Here is a 21,272-nt window from a genome sequence, read left to right as displayed (position 1 = left end):
AAACCTTTGACTTTGAGCAGCACAGTTTTGTATCTGTAGATCTGTGTGCTGTCCACTTCACATCTGTATTCTCCACTGTCTCTCTCTGTGGGCTGTTTCAGGGTCAGACTGAGGTCTGCAGTTCTCAGCAGGTCTTCATTCATCTGTATTCGGTCCACATAAACTTGGTCCTGTTTGTCAGGCTGGTCAGAGCCGTTTTGATACACATAAACGGTCCTGAATGGTTCATAGTGTCTCCACTCTACTTTAGCATCTTCAGGCAGGTTTTCTGTGGTTTTGAATGCCAGCTGGACAGACTCCGCCCCCTGCTCCACCTCTACCTGACAGACTGAGAGGACAACGAACCCAACATGAGCTGACAGAGACAGCAGCAGCGGGATTTCACAGTTGAAGAGAAAGCTGGAGTACAGACGCACAGTAGAACATAACAGAGGACAGAAATCTAAAAGATAAAGCAGCTTTAGAGCTGATTGAGTGATTGGGTGGGGGCGAGGGTCATCTGCCGTGACCAGTTTGGGTGAGTGGAGGAAGACAGGACATAAGTCATGTTTGACTTTTTTGATTTGTATGTACGACACTGACCTTTGACTTTCAGCTCCACTTGTTTCTTCATCAGGATTTTTCTATACCTGTTGTAGACAGTACAGGTGTAGATGCCACTGTCCCAGTCTGTGGGGTATTTTAGTGTTAAAGTAAGATCTCCAGCTTTGATGAGTCCTTCATTCATCTCTGTTCGGAGTCTGTAAAAACGATGCTGTAATTCATTAAGGTCAGAGGTGTTGTGATACACCTGGACCTTCCTGTTGTCCTTATCTGTCCACTCCACTTTAGCTTCTTCAGGCAGATCAGGTTCGATACTAAAGGGAAGCTTGACAGAATCCTGTCCTGAATGCACCTCCTGCTGGTGAACTGAGGGGACATCAAAGAACAACATGAGCTGGTTAGACAGCAGCAGCACTGAACACAGTTTTTTCCTGGATGAAGTGAAATATTATGGATATCCCAAAAAGTTGATCTGTTCATCTGGATGTAGAATTTTCAGTGGGAGAAATGTTTTGTAACTAATCCAAGTGTCAGCTGACTGCAGGTTTCCCCAATCTTATAAACAGTACATTTGCATAATGACTGAAACCAGATCACTGAAGGAACAATGGGCTGGAGGTCAGTTTATGATCCCTGATATGCATAATCATGACGATTGACAAAGACTATGAGTACCATTCACAGAGAGTTGGGGAATGGCTACAATCACTGCACTGTAAGATGGCGAAAGATGTACCCTTAGGCCCCCTCCTCGATTCAGAGATGGTCTTTCCCTTTTCACATAAATAGCCACCTTGACTCTGCGCTCAAACCAGCGTTCCTCCCTGTCCAGGATGTGAACATCCTCATCATAGAAAGAATTCAATTAAATTTTAACAACAACAGTCGCCTCAAGGTGCTTTATATTGTAAGGTAGACCCTACAATAATACATACAGAGAAAAACCCAACAATCATATGACCCCCTATGAGCAAGCACATTGGCAACAGCGGGAAGGAAAAACTCCCTTTTAACAGGAAGAAACCTCCAGCAGAACCAGGCTCAGGGAGGGGCGGAAACAGGATAAAGACATGCGGTGGAAGAAAGAAAGACATTAATAACAGGTATGTTTCAATGCAGAGAGGTCTATTAACACATAGCGAGTGAAGAAGAAACACTCAGTGCATCATGGGAATCCCCCGGCAGCCTACGTCTATTGCAGCATAACTAAGGGAGGATTCAGGGTCACCTGGTCCAGCCCTAACTATATGCTTTAGCAAAAAGGAAAGTTTTAAGCCTAATCTTAAAAGTAGAGATAGTGTCTGTCTCCTGAATCCAAACTGGAAGCTGGTTCCACAGAAAAGGGGCCTGTAAACTGAAATTTCTGGGCGTACCACAATTCACGGATCACTTGAACTGTGGTACAGGGAAGCAGAAGAACAGCACATCAAGAAGGCCCTGAGTAAATGTGGTTATTCCAGCTGGAAATTTGTCAAAGATGGGAAGACACCTAAAGAAAGCTCCAGGCGAGAAGGACAACCGCTGCCCAAGCAAAAACCTGTCGTGATCCCGTGTCAAGAGTACCGGAGCAGTTGAGACACATTTTTTCTAAACACTGCATCTCTGTGGCTTTTAAACTCCAAAACACACTGTGCCCAAAATTGGTCCACCCCAAGGATCAGGTCTTCCGACACAGAGTAACATAGTGTACGCTGTTAAGTGCCAGGAGGATTGCCAGGATTTTGAGTTTTAAAAATTCTGACACAGTTAAAACGTCAATTGAAATTACAATGAAGTGAATCGAGCTTATTTTCGATTTTAAAAGTGGTCATACCAAATATTAAATTCAATTCAGTTTCATTTATATTTATTGCACCAAACTACAAGAACAGTCGCTTCAAGACCTCTTTAAGTAGTTGCCTCTTTATGTATTGTTAGGTAATACAGCCTAGTTCAGCCCAAAACCTTAACAGAGCCTCCACCGAGTGTTCAGTGGGGCCATTTCAGACTTACAGGCAAACAGTAGATGGATTAACTGAAAGTCCACATGGATCTCTCAGGTGTTTTGCCAGATTCCTGCTGGATTTTCTGTTCTTCAGGATTTTACTTCCGGATAGTGTTCATTTTGCAGACCTGCCATGTACCTTAACTTCCACATGTCCTGTTTCCTCAACTGTTTAAAGGTTACACTGCACAAAATGTCTAGTTTTTGGTTTATAAGTTATTACGAATGTTAAGGTATGGCTAGACATCAGGTGATGATGTCAACAATGATTAGATTTTCAGAGAAAAACAGGATGAGAGAGAGAGGAGGGATGCAAATGAACACATGAGGAAAATTTGGGGCTAGTTCTTGCAATGAGCAGAAGAAATCATGTGACTGGATTGTAGGAGTTCACAATGATAAAATATACCAAGTACAGCAGGAGGAACAACCACAGCCAGAACACTTTGCATTTTTTACTTTTTCTCTACTCATTTTTACCGTGTTGGATTATAAATTCAAGAGGATTTGCATCTGCATTGTTTCCTACTGGAATATAACTTTAAAGAACTTAGCACAGACTAAAGATCATAACAAAATCAACATTAGCTCAGAGTAGGTTAAATAGATAAGTGTGATTAAGTGACTTGGTTTTGGAATTATTGTTATTTGATTCTGCTTTTGATTTGCTCCTGCTAAACTTCTTTAATGAAATCCTTCATTCAAAGAGTCTAAAACATGGACATTCCCTTTTTAACCCTTTGTGAAACAGTAAAGGTAAAAACTTGAGTATCAACCCACATTAATATAAATTACGGAAGAGATTAGAGCTACTGGGGGAAAAAAAGCAGTTATGTCTTTTTTCCCCCCCTTTTCCAGAATTCTGGAAAAGGGAACAAAAATGCGCCAATTTGTTTTTTTCACTGTCCCTAATCCTCTTCCGTAGTAAATAGCTGTTGCAGATTATTTTAGCCTTTTAAAACTAACAAACTACTCTCCAGGCCTCTAAACTAAACCCAGTCATAATTCCAAAAGCACTGAACAAGAGGGCAGCTGCTGCAATGGGTGTGGGTGGTAAATTCTAGGCCTCCAGAGCTAATATGACATTCTGTTTTTTTTGTTTGTTTGTTTTTGTTTGTTTGTTTTTAAATCAAAGTACGTGATCAACACCATTCAAGGTAAATGTAGCTTCTAGATGTAGGTCCAATAAATGTACTTTTACCAAACTTCTGTTATTAAGTGTGCACTGACCTTTGACCTTGAGCATCACTTGTTTCTTCATTAGGACAGTTCCCTTTCTGTTATAGACGGTGCAGGTGTAGGTTGTTATGTCATTGTCTGTGGGGTACTTCAGGGTCAGGCTGACATCCCCAGTTTTCAGCAGGTCTTCATTCATCTTAGTTCGGTCTCTATAAATCAGGTCCTGCTCATCAGGCTGGTCAGAGCCGTTCTGATAAACGTGAACCTTGTCATTATCACTGTCTTTCCACTCCACTTTTGCATCTTCAGGCAGGGGAACTTCGGCTTTGCAGGGCAGCTCAACAACATGTGCCCCTGAATCCACTTTGACAACCTCGGGGACTGAGAGGACAGCAAAGCACAACATGATGACATCAGAAGCAGTAACAACATGGCATATGTACTAACACGGCTAGGAAGCTAATATGGTAACCCTGATTAGCATCTTCATTTTAACTCACTGAATCTTCTTGAAAGACTTTAAACTGATCAAACCAAACAATGCACCAGTCTCACTAATAAATATATTCAGCTGTAAGGATAGCAATGTTTAAGATCCAAATCTTTATCTCCTGATTAGTCTGAAAGTTCCTGATTTGGCTCTGTTACATACTATGGGGCTAGGTGGGTGTATCTGTGTGGTGCTCCCACTCTCTCTCTGGACCTGGCTCTCTCTCACCAATTAGTCTTCAAACATTTTAAAGGCTAGCTGAGATCTACTTTCAAGGGTTGTTGGAGACCCAGCCCAAAGAATGGAGCACCTTGGTGATGTGTTTTGACAGTTTCTCATATTGGGAGCAGTTTGGAGTTTGCTGCTAGTAGTCAGTAGTGCAGGGTTGTGTGTTGCCCTCTCCTTGTGTGGAGACCTTTTAAATTAAAGTTTGTTATTTAACCATTTTGCTCTCTCAGGCCTTTTTCTTCTCCCTTCAGGCCAAATATGTGAAAAAAAATGTGATGAGATGAAATTACAAATAGGTGTAGTTAGGAGAGCTGAAAACTATGAAAACTGACCCATCACTGTCATAGCCATTTAAATCCACATATGATTAAATATCTTGTATTTCCATCAGAAATTATTCAGCATCCCTTGATTGCAAATTAATTATCAGCATGTAAAGAAAGTCTCTTTAGTTATCTGGACTCCAAGATATATAACAGAGTTCCTCCCAGTAATAACTAAAACTGATGTCAGTTCAATAACTGACTTAACTTAGTATTAATTTTCATTGATCATCAATAGAGTCCAGATGCCCTGGAGAGGGACCACCAAATCAGGTTCCCTATGAGCAACCATTTGGCGACAGTGGCAAGGAGAAACTTCCTTTTAACAGGAAGTTCTTCCAACAGAACCAGTCTCACAGAGGTGGAGTTATGACAGGTTGGCAGTGAGTGCAGGAAGACAGCACTGAAGACCCACTGTGTGAAAGTAAGAGAGTTTTGTGATTATTAATAATTAATGCAAGTGGTGTTGGAAAAAATGGAGAGTGAAGAGAGAAAGAAAGATATGCTCAGTGCATGATGGGAAGTTCCCCAGCAGTCGCCATGAATTATGGATAGAAATCAATCTGAAAAAGTTCACAACTGGGTATCATATGAAATGCAAAATAAAAACAAAGTAGTGCTCTGACCTTTGATCTGTATCAACATCACTGACCTCTGACTATCAGCTCGACAGCTTTCCTCACTGGGCTTTTTCGTAACCCGCTGTAGACTGTGCAGGTGTAGGTGTTTGTGTCTCTGTCTGTGGGGTATTTCAGGATCAGACTGAAGTCTCCAGGTTCCAGTAAGTTTCTCTTCATCTTTGTTCGGTCTCTATAAACCTCGTCCTGTTCTCCAGGCTGATCAGAGCCGTTCTCATAGACGTGGACATTCCTGTTGTTTCTGTTCTGCCACTCCACTTTAGCATTGTTAGCTGGGGGAAGAATGATTTTGCAGGGCAGCTGGACAGACTCCACCCCTGAATCTACCACCACCTGGTAAACTGAGAGGACAAAGCACAACATGATGACATCAGCAGCAGCTGTGACGGTCACATGACCTCCCAGTCCCCTCCTTGTCTTCTAGTCTCAGTCAGATTGTGTCTCAGTTTGTTCCTGATGTGTTCCTGACTCGTTCTTTGGTAACTAGTCTGCAGCGTCCTGTAAAGTGCTGCAGACATGTTGGATGAAGAAGCACAGACAGACTGAGCCTCCACAGTCGGCCATGTCTCACACACATCAGCACAGAAACCATGAAGATCTCATGTGTCTGAACATCTGAAGCTCTCCACCACATGACTGAGCACAACTCAAGGAGGAACATTTACTGAAGCTGCTGCAACATTTACTGTCAGCACATGTTTCCATGTCAGCTGCTGTTTACCACCACAGAAGAAGAACAGCTTGTCCACATGCAGCCTCTGTGTCAGATCAATGCAGTGAAGCACACACACTGTTTAGTAAAGTCATGTTGTGGAGCTGTTTCACTGATCAATGACTGAGTCTGAAGGAGGTTTTCTGACTTCTGGAACAAACCTGGAAGTTTCTCTTCAGTTCTCTGTATCAGCTGTTTGTAACTCTCAACTCTTTCAGCTTCTGGAACAAGTTTGTGTGAGCCGCAGTCAAGGAGCCACCAGAGGACACCTGCTAACCATCGGCATTATGGGTAGTGTAGTAGGAGACACTCACCTTTCATGAAATAGTGCCGGAAATGAAATAGAAGACCTCCAGAAACAAGAAGAACCAGAAGAATCATCAGAGCTATGGCCCAGGATGGAAATGGTTCTGTGGAGAGGAAAAGAAAATCACCTCTACTTTCTCATTTGCATCTATACTCTGACCTGTACTTAGATCTCTGACCTTTGACCTGCAGCACTACTTTCTGTCTCAGGATGTCTTTGTCCCTGTAGATGGTGCAGATGTATCCTCCACTGTCTCTCTCTGTGGGGTGTTTCAGGGTCAGACTGAGGTCTCCAGTTTTCAGCAGGTCTTTGTTCATCTTTGTGCGACCACAGTAAAGGTCGTCCTGTTTCTTAAGGTTCTCACTTCTGTTTGGATACACATGGACCGTCATGAGTTCTACATCCAAATGAGTCCATTCCACTCTCGTGTCATCAGGCAGGTCAGGTGTTGTTTTGCAGGGCAGGATGACGGAGTGCGATCCTTTCTCCACTTTTATCTCCACCTCTTGGTCTGAGAGGGCAATACAGCAAAAATAGTAGCTGTAGAAGCATTTATATGAATATTTTAATCATTGACCTGTGACAAAGGGCGTATTCCAGTTGTCCATTTCTAACTGAAAGAAGCAACCCAAAAGTATCTGCATGGTGGAACATCCTTAATGAAAGCAGAGTGGAAAATCCCACCGGTAATTCAGTGTGACGGACCATCCAATCAACAGTGAAAATAATCAGCAAAATAAACAATGACCTTTTTTCTGCTTGGCCGTTACCTAATGATTTGCATTCATTAACAATCTTGTGCTTGTGCTTAAAGTGCTTTGGCACTCTTTGGCAATATTGTAGATAATATTAAACTTAATCATCACATCAGCCTTCTCTGATGACCTGTTTGCTGCTGCCTGCCGCTGAAAGGCATTGGGGACAGGGGACACTTGGACAGTGCATTCATCACCGTATATAATATGTTTTCTGGATACACTGTGCTTTTTCAGCATTCAGAGGTCGATGGCTCTGACCAAATTGGTCGCACTCTAGAGCCCAGTATGTGTGTGTATATATACAAACACACACATATATATAAAACATTCCCTGTCCTATCTGGCATTGTAGCAATCAGAATTATTATCTGAATGTCAAGAAAAATGCCCAACAGATTTACTTTCCGCAGTAGACCTTTTTGCTATACTAGTCCACTTAATTGCCATAGTTTATTCAATCTTTTTTTTTTTTAAGTTATTACAATTAGACTGGACATGACTCTGGGACACAAACAAAAACAAAAATGACAGTAGAGAAACTACAGCAACAACCATGTCAGTGTCTAATGGTAGGGGTCAGGAGCCATAGCCCTGCCCCCCAGCCCATGAAGCAGGCATGGAGGAGATCGAGGCTCCAGACATGTAGAGGTCCCCCAGAGGACAAGAGCCCAAGGAGGACCACCAGAGGCGCAGCTATGCCACCATACTGGAAGCAGCTGAGGAGAGCTCCAGATGGGGGGTCACCCAGCAGTCATGGTGCAGAAGCCCATAGTCTCTGCCAGCAGCCAGCTGTGCCAGACCGGACCTCCGGCCCATAGGCCAAGGTCCAAGGGCTCCCCGGAAGAGGCCTGACCGAGCCAAGTGCACCAACCAGGCCCCGCCAAGCCAGTGAGCTAGTACATACCTGAGAGCCCAGCATGTATGCCGAGACCACCAATGCACCAACAGTTGAGGACATCAGCCAATGGCAGGGAGTGTGATGGCGGGAGATAGGCCCCCAAACCAGGGGGGGGCTTTGATATACTCAGAGAAGTTGAGTCTAAGAACCATCCATTCATATAAACATAGACAAACAGGCACACACAGACACAAACATCCATTCCCACCCTCATGCACACACATACAAATTCTTAGCACTCACCCAAAGCGGGGACAAACAGAAATGAACACTGTACACACAATCACACTCCCCAAACACACTCTATATCCCAGGTCCTGGTACCATCGTCCCCAGAGGGGCAATCCATCCCTAGACCCAGGAGATGTTGACTCTCCACCATTTGACCTTAGAACTGAAGAAGCTTCTCAGATGAGAGGTGAAATGTCTTCAAGCAACTTAAAGAAGTCCAGACGCTTTTCTTTCCAAGCTCCTTAGACATTGTTCTGCTTATGCATTTTGTCTCACAGTGTTGTTAGATGTTCTTAGTGTGTGTTGTTGTTTCCTTGTCGCGTACAGCACTTTACTGTAACATGCTAATTTGCCGAACTAAGGTTTGGTCATAGGAGCATGCAGGTGGTTTCTCATGTGGTCCGCTAGTCTTCTCCCTTTCTTAAAGGTGTGCATGCAGAAGCCCAGTTGTTTTGGAGGAAGGAAGGTTCAGGGTTTCAGTAGTCATCATCATGGGCTCATCGGATTAGAATGAGAATAAGCAGTCATCATTTGCAGGTTTTGTTGTTTTATTGTATAACAGGTGAAGGAAAGAAAGACACACATGGACTGCTCTCTCTAAAAAGGAGATAAAGTATGATTTAAGTCACTCAAAATGATACATGAACTCAGGAGACTCAAAGAGAAACTCACCTCAGCTGCCGCCCCATGTGGGAGTGAAGAAAGAGGTGAGTGCAGTCCTTATATAACGAGTGACAGGTGAGTGCAATTAAGGCCAAGCACCACACCCAATCAAAGGTGAGGAAAAGAAACAAGGTGCATCTGGTGATGTGAATGTGCTGAAAGGTGAGCCTTTACAACACCAGTCATATGAAGTTGCTCTGCTGAATTTGTTTTTATGTGAACAGCTGAGAAAGCAAGAGTTGACTCCTCTCATCCTACACATAACACAACACAGAGAACACGGCAATCTGAGTGTCAGGCCAGACCGGCCACAAACACTTGATACCCTTTTTTAAGAAAATAAAAATAAATATAAATGAACTAAATCAGATTGTATCATTTACCCAGTATAGGGTTTTTTACTAATCAGTTGCAGTTACTTTCTGACCTTTGACCTTCAGCTCTATGTTTCTCTGTCCCAGTTCTTCTCTTCCATCACTGACGGAGCAGGTGTAGATGCCGCTGTCGCTCAGTTCTGGTCTTCTGATGGTGAGGCTGAAGTCTGCAGTTTCCAGAGCATCAGACGTCATTGATGTGCGCCCCCTGTAACGCTGGTTTTGCATTTTGAGATCATCTCCTTCTTCTAGTCGCAGGTGAACACATTTGGGATCAAGATCGTTACGAGTCCACATCACTGTGGGATTCTTCTCAGGAAGAATACCCGAGTACTGGCAGGGCACCAAGACGGACGTTGTCTCCTTATACACTTCCACCACCTCAGCCAGGGCATGCTGGGAACCTGTGAGGACACACAAACAGAAACCAGGGTTAACTGCATGCTTTGGGTTTGTGTCTGTGTCCAAATGGTAAATTTCAGGGACCAGAGAGAGAACTATTTACAGTTAATCTGTCTATGAAATCTAAATTTACTCAGTAAGACTGAAAAAATCTTTAATCAGCTTGTTTAACAGAGTGAAATGGGTACCTGTGCTTGGTAAAGTTAATGTAAAGGTAATGTAATCAGTGAATAAATAATGACTGATAATTTATTGTAAGATCTAGTAAATGTAAATGGTCAGTTAGACTTTTGTGTAATTTGTTTGTATAAACTTAGATGATTTTGTTATTTGACCTCAAACATCTTAAAAGTAAGTTTAGTGAAGCAAAAGACAGTGGTAATTAATTTAATCTGTACATTTGAATGCACACCTATGTTTTACTTTTTTTTACAGTTCTGCCAGACACTTTAAAGTCAGAAATATACCAAGCCTTCAATCATGAGCAGCTAACATGAAGCATTCAAAGGCTTCATTCAGTTGTTAGTAATAAAATGTCCGTCCTGTACAAGGACTGATTGTCACATGTTCACCGACACTTTTGTGATATTTATAATCCCTATATGCCAGTCTCATTTCCTTAATGTTGCCAAAACAAAACAAAGGCAGCAGAATTTTAAGCAAGGATTTAATGAAAAAAATATATTTTATGAAAATCTGACCTTGAAGAAGAGGTCTGAAGTTCAAAGTAATGTGATATTTAGAATTCCAATATATAACTTCCCATATGCATACAACCAAACGCTGCAACTGTAAAGAGCTCTATACAACATTATTATCACTGTTGCCTTCAGATCAATATATTGACCTTTAAAAGAGAAGTCAAAGGTAAACTTTGACATGTTATTGTAGAAATCATAGATTTTAAGTCATACTATTTTTTGTCAATTTTAGAGCAATGAATAATTAAGTTGACCTTAAAGAACCAATTTTAGAGCCAATTTTAATGGATTGTTAACGTGTGCTCACCACTACATAGTTTTCATAATTCATTTAAAACTTCCCATGTTATTGTGTTTTCAGATGTCCTGTTGTGATATCTACACCAAGAAATGACATTTTCAAAGGAAATTTGATCTGTGAATCAGTCTCTTAGGTCAGCTGACCACCTGCTCTTGGAAGTACCGAGATCCAGGAGGAAGCTCAGAGGGGACAGTGCTGTTTCTATCGTTGCTCCTAAATTATGGAATAACTTGCCCTTGCACGTTGGAGCGGCCCCTTCACTGTCCACTTTTAAAACACGTCTTAAAACCCAACTTTATTCTTTGGCTTTTGACTTCAGTGAGACTTAATAGCTGATTTAATAACAAGAGACACTAATTAATTAATTTACTTTCATTTGGCTATTATTTACACATTATGTAATTTTATTATTTACTTCCAATGTAAAACACTTTGCGTAAGCTGTGGTTGTTTTAAAGTGCTTTCTAAAATAAAGATATATTAAAAAAATATATCTGCATTATATATATGTGAATATATGTATAAATGTATTTTATAAATACATTTATGTATAGATGTAGTTATAAATAAAGAAATAGTTATAAATATATCTTTATTTTATTTTTAAAAATCTATGAATAAATGTATTTTATAATAAATAGATCTCTTTCTGGCCAGACAATGGCAGAAAGAGAGTACCAATTTGTTTATTTGGTAGTTCAATTAAAATGCTTCAGTACGTTAAGAGTGAAAAAATAATGCATTTACATTTGCAGTTTTGTCTTGTTATACAGTATTTTACATTTTTTTAAAACTAAACGAAACTAAATTTTCAGAAATATTTCTGGGTGTTTTCTTGTTTGCTTGCACTTAAACATTAAAGTGCCCCTCACATAAGATGACAGTCCTCTAAATGCTAAAATGTTTCTTTTATTACTTAATTCAGTATAGCAGACACTGGTGCATCCTTTATGAAAGGAGACGAGATAATGTTGTACCACAATTCACACACCATCATTCATGAGAACAAACCTGACTGAGAGTGACACAAATCATTGCAATGACCATCATAAACAGTGTGTTTCCCAGTTCCTGCCAAAACCTGATAGGTTTGAACAGTTGTTAAACCTGCAGCTGAACCCTGAACGTCACACTGCTGCTTTTAAAGGGATTTTAAAGTTTATCCCGATTTCATTATTTATGTCTATTGTTACGACTGTGATCGTAATCATATGTAAATTTGAGTGTCCAGGTGCTCCTCCGGGATTGGTGCGTCCAGGGTGGATGGCTCACACCGATTGGCTGAGGACTGGGAGGCAGCGGATAAGAAGAGACCGCCAGGGACTGCCAATTCATTCATCCTCGGCCCAACCCAACCGGCAGACCGTTCACTGTGTCACTATATTATGTTAATGTAAGAGCATGTAGGGGACCGCCTTTTTGTTTGATCAGTTTTCTCCTGTTTTTGTTAGGCAGGGAGGAAAGTGATTGTCGTTTGGTTTAGCTCTTTTGAGTAGGTAAGTTGTGTTTATTCCTGAGATAGGTTACCTTTTGTTTGTTGTTTTGGCCTTGGGTTCACCCTGACGTTATGATATGCTCCCTTCCTTTGTTTAACTGCACTTATTGTAAATAAATCACTGTCACAAAGTGTGTGACGTGCTGCTTGTGGTTGGACGGGGATGGATCACCTTTTATGTTGCAGACGTGGTCTGGCCGCGCCTAGATGGGCCATAACACTATTCTTATGTAGCAGTCTTTATGATAAGCATTACTTTTACTTTCATTTGGAATAGAAAGTAACATTTACTGTAAAACACTGGTATGTAACACGGGAATTAAAAAAAGATAAGAAATAAACAGACTTATTCCTAGTGAAATCAAAACCAGCTTTTAGAGGGGAAAAGTTCCGGTGACCGGATCAGAGGTATGCGAGATTAATCAGGAAATAAACAATCCGCCATCCGCACAGTTTTTAGAACGAAAACAACAACAAACTTTCAAGTTTAACTGGTGATATCCCACTGAGTCACACTTTGTAAACAGTAACAGATATGCCTGTTCCTTCTCCTGTCTGAGAATGATGGTGGTTTTGTTATGTAGAGGGTTATCTGATCAAAGCCTTTTATCTCAGACCTGCAGCCATGACCTGCGTCACCGGGCTAGCTTCCCCCAGGCTCAAACTTCCAACACAAAGCACTGAGTCTGTCGGTCCAGACTTTCTCACACCATCCCTTACTCTTTTACAAATAAAGCCACACATCATTAAATCGGTAATCTCACGCACTGCGCGTATCTACCTTTGCGATAATGAGCAAACTTCGGTCTGAGTGCAAGATAACATTGTTTACAGAGTTTCTTACCGCTAATAAGGAGCAGGAGAAACAGCAGCATCTTCAACCTCGTGCACGAAACAGCAACCTGCACAAAGTCAGTTAAATCCAAACACTTCTCACTGTTGCTCTTAATATTTGCGATTTGTGTCTCATACAAATATTGGGAACCGTCGATAAAAGACAATGGAGGGCGTAACACTCGTTATTAACATACCAACTGTTTACTTTCGGTTTCACGGAAACTCCCGGTGTCCTGTCCCGCAGATCAACTGGTTATTACGTTTGCCGGCATATGTGTTAGTGATGAGAAGCTCGCCTGTTTTCTGAGAGCTGTCGCACGGCTCCCAAAGACGAGCAAATCTGGAACACCGGCTCTTTTGTCTCCCAATGGCTCTTTATTATCATTCGTGGCCTCATATTTTAGTCTTACCTGGCAAATACGAGTGCTTTGTGTGTTGATAAACCCTTTTGCATTGTGTTTTTTTATGAGAAGCCTTATAATTGCCTAATGCTGTGTATTTGTTCTGTTACAAATGCAGGCATTCTTATTTCTGTTTAACATTTTAATATAACTTTTAATTTTAATTTATACAAAAACAAAACACTGCAAATGAATCCACAAAACAGGAGTTTTAATGAAAATAATTTCATTGTGTCTGAAGGTAATATTGATGCGTGTATGCATTTGTAGGACCTGGATACAGAGACTTTTGTAATCTTGACAAATCTTGAATTTCGACTCATAATGATCCCCAAAAGGGAGTCAGTATGAGGAGAAAACAAAAGCTCCATAGCACATACAGAAGCACAGATATCATCACACTATAACACCATGAAACTGATGAAATACATCCATTCTTTTATCCACATCCCACGATTTGGATGTACCAAACTGCATGAAATAAACAACAGCACCACCATAAAAGCCACGACTACGAGAGAAAAAGTAGTTGCTGCTGCTGTCAGCCTCCGAAGCAAGTTTGACCAAAATAAATAATAAATAAGAGACATAAACTTTTCTTTGTTTTTCGTAACACACATGTTTGTGTTTAGTTCACTTCAGACTTCTCTGGATCATAATTATTTACATGTTTGAAAATAACGAAAAATATAAATAATAATAAGCAACAGAAATTGATGTTTTCAGTCAGTTACTATGGTGACATAACAGGTAAAAGGCAACTTTCTGATTCTGAAAACCCAACAATTTGACTTTATAGATAACGACTGTGTTGATGTGATCATGTGGTTTGTAGGACGCTCCTCTTCCTCAGAGGATCCACCTGTGCTTCCTCTCCTCTCTCCTCCACCTGTTATGGTAAATAGTAAATGGCCTGTATTTATATAGCGCTTTACTAGTCCCTAAGGACCCCAAAGCGCTTTACATATCCAGTCATCCACCCATTCACACACACATTCATACACTGTTACAGTGAGGGAACGTCCTCCATGATGGAGGAGCTGCTGGAAAGTGCTGAGAGTTTCCTCCAGAGTGAGACCTCTGTCACAGTTCAGAGGATCTACGGCAGCAGAGACCTTCATGGACACTAAAAGTCTCAAACACACAACAACAACATCACACTGACTCCACTCTGACATCACTGATCAATAATCAAAGAACACACAGATCAAACTGATTGATCAGCCATCAGAGGAGTCGGATCAATGGAGCTGCTTCTGTTCCTGATGTCCCCTGTTTGATCCTGGACCTGAACTCTCCCTGCAGAGGAGACACAAGACAGTCAGACAATGAAGTCGATCATTTCTAGTCAAAGCACCTCTAAAAACTGAATCACTGAAGCGGTATTTTATTCACATCAGAATTACATGTGAGAAGAAAATTTACAACTTCATTTTTCCAGACTGTCAGAATCCAACAGCATCACTGACTCGCACTGGAATGTAGCTGAATGTAAGTGAAGCTCTCAAATAACCGGTCAATTTATGTCCCTACACTCACCTATGGTCGTGAGCTTTGGTAGTGACTGAACGAACAAGACTGCAGATACGAGTGGTGGAAATGAGGGTGAGGTGTTTTGGGCATGTCCCACCGGGAGGAGGCCCCGGGAAATGTCTTGGTGCTCCCCAGTCAAGCTGGAAGAGGTGGCTGGGGAGGGAGAGGGAGGACTGGGCTTCTTTGCTTAGGCTGCTGCCCCGGTTAAGAGGAAGAAATGGATAGAAGGTACTTAAAGATTAAGCTGTTGCTAATGTAAATTGTGGTACCTGGAGCTCTCTTATTAGTGTCTGTGTATGATGATGAGTTTAGAAGTGAGAGTAGCCACAAATTAAATTTATGGAAACGTTGCGTTAAAGTATCACCAATAAAACAGTATCAAGGCTACTAAGTCAGTTTCATAAATCTAATTTTCCCACTTGTTGATGCCCAGACTGGTTGAAACTAGATTTATTTTGCTTGTTTTTGCTGTTGAAACATAGTCCAACATAATCACTCTAACAAGTCAAACTCAAATCACAAGACAGTCAGAAACAAACAAATAAACAAACCTTTGACTTTAAGCAGCACCGTTTTGTATCTGTAGAGATTCCTGCTGTCGACTACACAGTTGTATCTCCCACTGTCACTCACTGTGGGCTGTTTCAGGGTCAGACTGAGGTCTCCAGTTTTCAGCAGGTCTTCATTCATCTTCGTTCGGTCTCTGTAAACCTGGTGCTGTTCTTCAGCCCTCCAGCCGTTCTGATACACGTGAAGCTTCCTGTTGCATCTGTCCCTCCACTTCACTCTAACATCTTCAGGCAGGTTTTCTGTGGTTTTGAAGGGCAGCTGGACAGACTCCGCCCCCTCCTCCACCTCCACCTGACAGACTGAGAGGACAACAAACACACCGTGAGCTAAACAGATGGCAGCAGCAGTTTGCAGCAGAGTTATAGAGAAAGCTGAAGGAGAGAAGGAGACAACAGCAGGAGGTAACAGGACAGAGATCTAAAAAGTCAAAGCAGTTTTCAAAGATGTTGGAGACGACCAGAGTCTGATGGTGCTGCTTCACAGTCATGTCTCCTGTCAGTGTGGATCTACTTACTGCTGAAAGTGTTTGTGGACCTAAAATGAAACATTAGAGAGTTCAAAGAGTTCTAATCACAGATCCTGTCTTCTGCCAAGATCGGTTTCTTTGTAGGACAATATGACTCGCAACAAAGCACCAGATTTAAAACACATCTTCAACCTGGAGCCACAGAACCTGTCACATATCAAGGTTTCATTATTTCTACACATCACTAAGTCCTCAGGATCAACACAACTCATCTCTACAGTTCAGTCTGAGCTGCTCTATTGGACTCTATTGGAAGAGTTAAATCAGCTCCACTAAAACCTGCTGATAATCACATGACCTCAGATGAGCTGCTTCCTCCAAACAAACTGAATGACTGTGTGGATCTGTTTCACCAGTCATGTTGAACACGAACAGCTTTGCAGGATGAAGAAAACGGGACAAAAATTCAGTGTCTGAGAACAGAATCAGAGCCTGAAGTGAGAAATCTCTCCATGAGAAATCCAGACTGGATCAGACTGTCTGCTGGACTCTTACACACATCGAGCGCGAAAAACACAAGACTGTCTGCTCCAACTGAGCTGTGTGACACTAACTGGTTGGTCAGATTGTGTTTACTGGTAGTGTTTTGTTGCTTGCTCTGAATCTGAAGCTCAGTTTGTCTCGTGTCAAGTTCTTCTACATTGTTCCTTAAAGGTTCCTTCATGTTGCCCACTGAGGAGTAACTACCACAACTACAGCCTACCAATGGCTTTTTTCTATTTGGATTCACACCACCAACAGAAGTACTAATGCTTTAAATAATATAACAGATTAAGACACACACACACACACACACACACACACACACACACACACACACACACACACACACACAGAGGAGCAGCACTGACCTCCGACTTTCAGATCCACTTGCTTCCTCATCAGGATGTTTCCCTCCGTGCTGTAGACGGTGCAGGTGTAGGGGCCTCTGTCCCAGTCTGTGGGGTGTTTCAGGGTCAGCGTGAGGTCTCCATTTTTCAGCAGGTCTTCATTCATCTCTGTTCGTCCTCTGTAACGGCGGTCCTGTTCTTCAGGTTGGTCAGAGCTGCTTGGATACACGTGAAGCATCCTGTATGAACTGTCCGTCCACTCAACTTTAGCGTCTTTAGGCAGGTTAAGTGCAGCTTTGTGTGCCAGCTGGACAGACTCCAGCCCTGAATCCTCCACCTCGACAAGGGGGACTAAGAGGACAACAAAGCATAATGTGACAGACGGCACCAGCACTGAGCACATTTTCTTTGGTTTTCTTTGAATGAATTATCTTTGACTGGCTCCGCTCTGACATGCTCCACTTTCTTTGCGTTAGCTGGCTTAACATAACATCAGTCGCATCAAAGCGCTTCATATTATAGGGTAGCTATGTCAGTAATCATCAGTCATTAGCAGTAATATCAGGACTGAGATAATCAACTTTCTCCATTATCCAGGATCTGAGTGTGTGAATCAATGGGGAGAATAATCGTTTGGCTTCATCCAGTAAGAATTCACTCAGTCCTCAAGTCCTCACCTCAGATGTTTAGAACAGAGCTATTAATCTCACTCAATCTGATCAAATGCAGTAATAAAAAGGCACATTTCTCCATTTGACCTATGAATACTTAATATCTGGCTACTTCCCAGTGTAACACTCAAGCGAGTGTAACATTCGCTACACCTGCCAGGACCTAATAGACATCGGTACCCAGCACCAGTCTTGTATTTATGTGCATGAAAGCTGGTGCAACAACGGGACAATAATAAACAGTCAATACTCCCCGAACCTCAAGTACATGTCGGTAAGATGTCGGCCTTTTTTTCTACCAAGAGAGCTAACAGTACTGATCATCACGACTGTGTACATTCCACCCAGCGACAATGTAAACACGGCGCTCTCCATCCTGCTGAACACCATTTATGAACAGCAGGGGGCCACCCTGACAGTGTTCACATAATTGTAGGTGGCTTTAATAAGACTGACATGAAGACTGTACTCCCACAGTTCTATCAGCATGTCAACTGTGCCACCAGAGGAGAAAACACTCTAGATCATGTTTACTCCAACATCAAGCATGCATATAGAGCCATACCCCTCCCCCACCTCGGTCAGTCCGACCACCTCTCCCTCCTGCTCTCCCCAACCTACACCCCCGTCAGACGCACAGCCAGGCCCACCACAAAGACTGTTACAGCCTGGCCTGAAAATGCACTCTCCAAACTGCAGGACTGCTTCACACAGACATATTTGAACACCAGGATCTAGAAAATTTCACAGGATCAGTACTGGATCAAGTTCTGTATTGGGAATGTGACTGTGGACAAAAGCATTTGGCTTTTCCCAAACCAAAAACCCTGGATGACCAGCGAGATCCGCACACTCCTCAAAGCCCGCGATGCTGCCTTCAGGTCAGGTGACAGAGCTCTGTACAGGGCTGCTCCGCTGATCTGAAAAGGGGAATTAAAAAAGCCAAGACAGACCATAAAGGAAGCATAGAGTCCCACCTGTCCAGCAACAACACACAGGGTGTGTGGCAGGACATACAAGACGTCACAAACCACAGAGGCTGCACTGTGAAAACAGAGAACCTGAGTGTGCAGCTGGCAGAGGAAATAAACAGCTTCTTTGCCCACTCTGAAACACTACAACATCTGCTTCAGCCCTGCTCCCATCCTCATCCTCACCTGGTTCCCACATCGTTCAGATGTGTTCCTAGTAGTGGACCGGCAGGAAACCTGGCAAGGTACTAAGAGCATGTACCCACCAGTTCACCCTCATCTTCACCAGACTCTTCAACCTCTCACTGGATCAGGCAGCCATCCCATCCTGTCTAAAATCAGCCACAATCATCCCAGTGCCGAAGAAGTCTCCCATCTCCAGCCTGAATGATTACCGCCCTGTGGCCCTCACACCGGTAATCATGAAATGCTTCGGGAGACTAGTCCTTCAGCACATCGACCCCTACCAGTTTGTATATCGCACGAACAGATCCACAGAAGTCACCTAGAACAGCAGCAAAGCTACGTCCGAATGCTCTTTGTGGACTACAGCTCAGCCTTTAATACAATCATCCCGGACTTCCTCATCACCAAACTGGTCACTCTTGGCCTCCCTCCTCTCACATGTGCCTGGATAAAAGACTTTCTCACAAACTGGCCCCAGACTGTAAGGCTCGGCCCTCATCTCTCCTCCACTCGCACACTGAGCACCGGCTCCACACAGGGCTGTGTGCTGAGCCCCCTCCTGTATTCTCTCTACACCCACGACTGCAGTTTGACCCACAACAAAAATCCCAGATTTGTATAATTCTGCATTAGGTATTTATTTTTTTTAATACACTTCATATGTATCTAGTGCTGCAGGACTGTGCACCTCACCCCCTTTCTTTTCTCACATGTCTGCACCGAGTAGGAGATGCTCTGTATCTCATTGTACATGTAAAGTGACAATAAATTCAATTCTATTCTTTTCTAAGCAGAAAGAGTGCAGGTCACAGCTGGTCATTATATTAAATACTTGTGAAAACCAAGTATGCTCTTACCTTTGACTTTCAGCTCTACTTGTTTCTTCATTAGGATTGTTTTTTTTATCTGTGCTGTAGATGGTGCAGGTGTAGGTGGAGTTATCTCTGTCTGTGGGGTGTTTGAGGGTCAGGCTGAGGTCTCCAGGTTTCAGTGGGTCTATATTAATTTCTGTTCGGTCTTTGTAACAGTGGTTCTGTTCTTCAGGTTGGTCAGAGCCGTTCTCATACACGTGGACTATCCTGCCTGAACTGTTCTTCCACTCCACTTTAGCTTTTTCAGGCAAGTGAATTGTGGTTTTGAGGGGCAACTGGACAGACTCCACCCCTGAATCCACCTCCACCTGAGGGACTGAGGGGACAAAAAAGCAAAACATGAGCTGTACAGACAACAGCAGCACTGAGACCATTTTCTTTGACTTGATGAAGTTAAATATTTACTCTGAAAACATGTTGGGCTGGGTTTACTCTGAAATATGCCCCAATGCTCCACTGCAGAGAGAAACAGTGTTGTCTTTGGTTTCTGTCCAATCAGCAGCAGAGCTGACCACTTCTTAAAGGAGTATTAGATGTTATTTTCACATTTCCAGAGTCAAAGCTTTACTTGATGTCTTTGAAAAGCATAAAAATGTTCAATGCAGGAAACTCTGAACTTGTTCCTTGACTGGTTTCCTATGAAGCAAGTGTGGTGGTTATATGAATGTAGAATAGCACCACAAATGGGCCTTATGCTCTACCACACATACACACTCTCACAGCGGGGCCATTATAAGTTCATGTGAGACGTAAAACAGACAGCGAGACTCCTTATCTCCTTATCTTATCTTATCTCAGGGAAGAAGGAGGGAGGACTTGGGATATAAATCGTTAGGCAATGGCTAAGTAGAAAACACGGTTGTAATCCTCTCTCTTTCTCTCTGAAGGGAATGTTTTCAAGGATAAGCTGAACTAAAGGTATAGACTCACGTGGTGTGTTGAGGAATTTTCCTTGTCTGTGAGGCATATAAGACATGAGCAACCACGCCCATCTTCAGAGACTGCTTAGGTGTTTGACCAGAGCGTTTCTCTGTGCTGCAGCACGTCACCAACTTCAAGTAATGCTCACCAGGTGTTTGCAGTTTATTTAAAACTTCTATGACACAAGTTCAACATATCCAGGCAACAGCCAACACAAACAAACTGGCTTTAGCACCTTGAGTTGACTGATGACTTTTACCATTATATAAATGAAATTTAATTGAATTAAACAAATTCTAAACTCCAATGAGAGATCCTCCTTCTCTGTTAACAAGATTTTCTGCTTCAGGCTCTGAGCTCACTTACATTAAAAGGGGCATTTGATGCATCACGTGACTCTTCTGCACAAAGAAAACTGACTGAGTGGCACCTTCTTTGCTTAGAAGCCCTCATGAAGATAATTATCACAGCAAAAAAATACAAAAACAAGAGTGGAGCTGCAAGTAAGCGCGAGAGGAACGCAGTAATGGACTCTACCAGTGCATTCAGCTCTGACACTGTCACATCATGAAGGAGACGTGGAAATCACTTTGTTACACAAATCAAAGTCAAATCAGTTCTATTGATGGAATATTGTGTGATCAATAGACTGATCAGTTTCTAATCTGTCATCTATCAGCTGGAAATCCAGCATGTCAAACAGACAGGCAGCAGATTAGGACCAAAC

At 42.3% G+C, this 21,272-nt stretch overlaps 1 protein-coding gene across 1 annotated transcript in view; it reads right to left on the bottom strand.

Annotated features, from left to right (window-relative positions):
• Positions 1-19,708, bottom strand: part of LOC102208979 (uncharacterized) — a 22,018-nt gene extending 2,310 nt beyond the window's left edge. The window contains exons 1-9 of the mRNA XM_005754934.1: positions 19,610-19,708; positions 16,946-17,275; positions 15,689-15,867; positions 6,583-6,721; positions 6,412-6,507; positions 5,400-5,726; positions 3,758-4,087; positions 583-909; positions 5-328 (exon numbers count right to left, since the gene is read on the bottom strand). Coding sequence (XP_005754991.1) covers positions 5-328; positions 583-909; positions 3,758-4,087; positions 5,400-5,726; positions 6,412-6,507; positions 6,583-6,721; positions 15,689-15,867; positions 16,946-17,275; positions 19,610-19,640 — 2,083 coding nt within the window. The 5' untranslated portion in view covers positions 19,641-19,708. The remainder of the gene's footprint in view (positions 1-4; positions 329-582; positions 910-3,757; positions 4,088-5,399; positions 5,727-6,411; positions 6,508-6,582; positions 6,722-15,688; positions 15,868-16,945; positions 17,276-19,609) is intronic.
• Between the last annotated feature and the right edge of the window lie 1,564 nt (positions 19,709-21,272).

The sequence above is a fragment of the Pundamilia nyererei genome, unplaced genomic scaffold (assembly GCF_000239375.1).
Source record: "Pundamilia nyererei isolate P.nyererei 1_Seehausen unplaced genomic scaffold, PunNye1.0 scaffold00762, whole genome shotgun sequence".
NCBI lineage: Eukaryota > Metazoa > Chordata > Actinopteri > Cichliformes > Cichlidae > Pundamilia > Pundamilia nyererei.
Note: the sequence above shows the minus strand (reverse complement) of the source record. Positions and strands in the feature narration are given on the sequence as shown.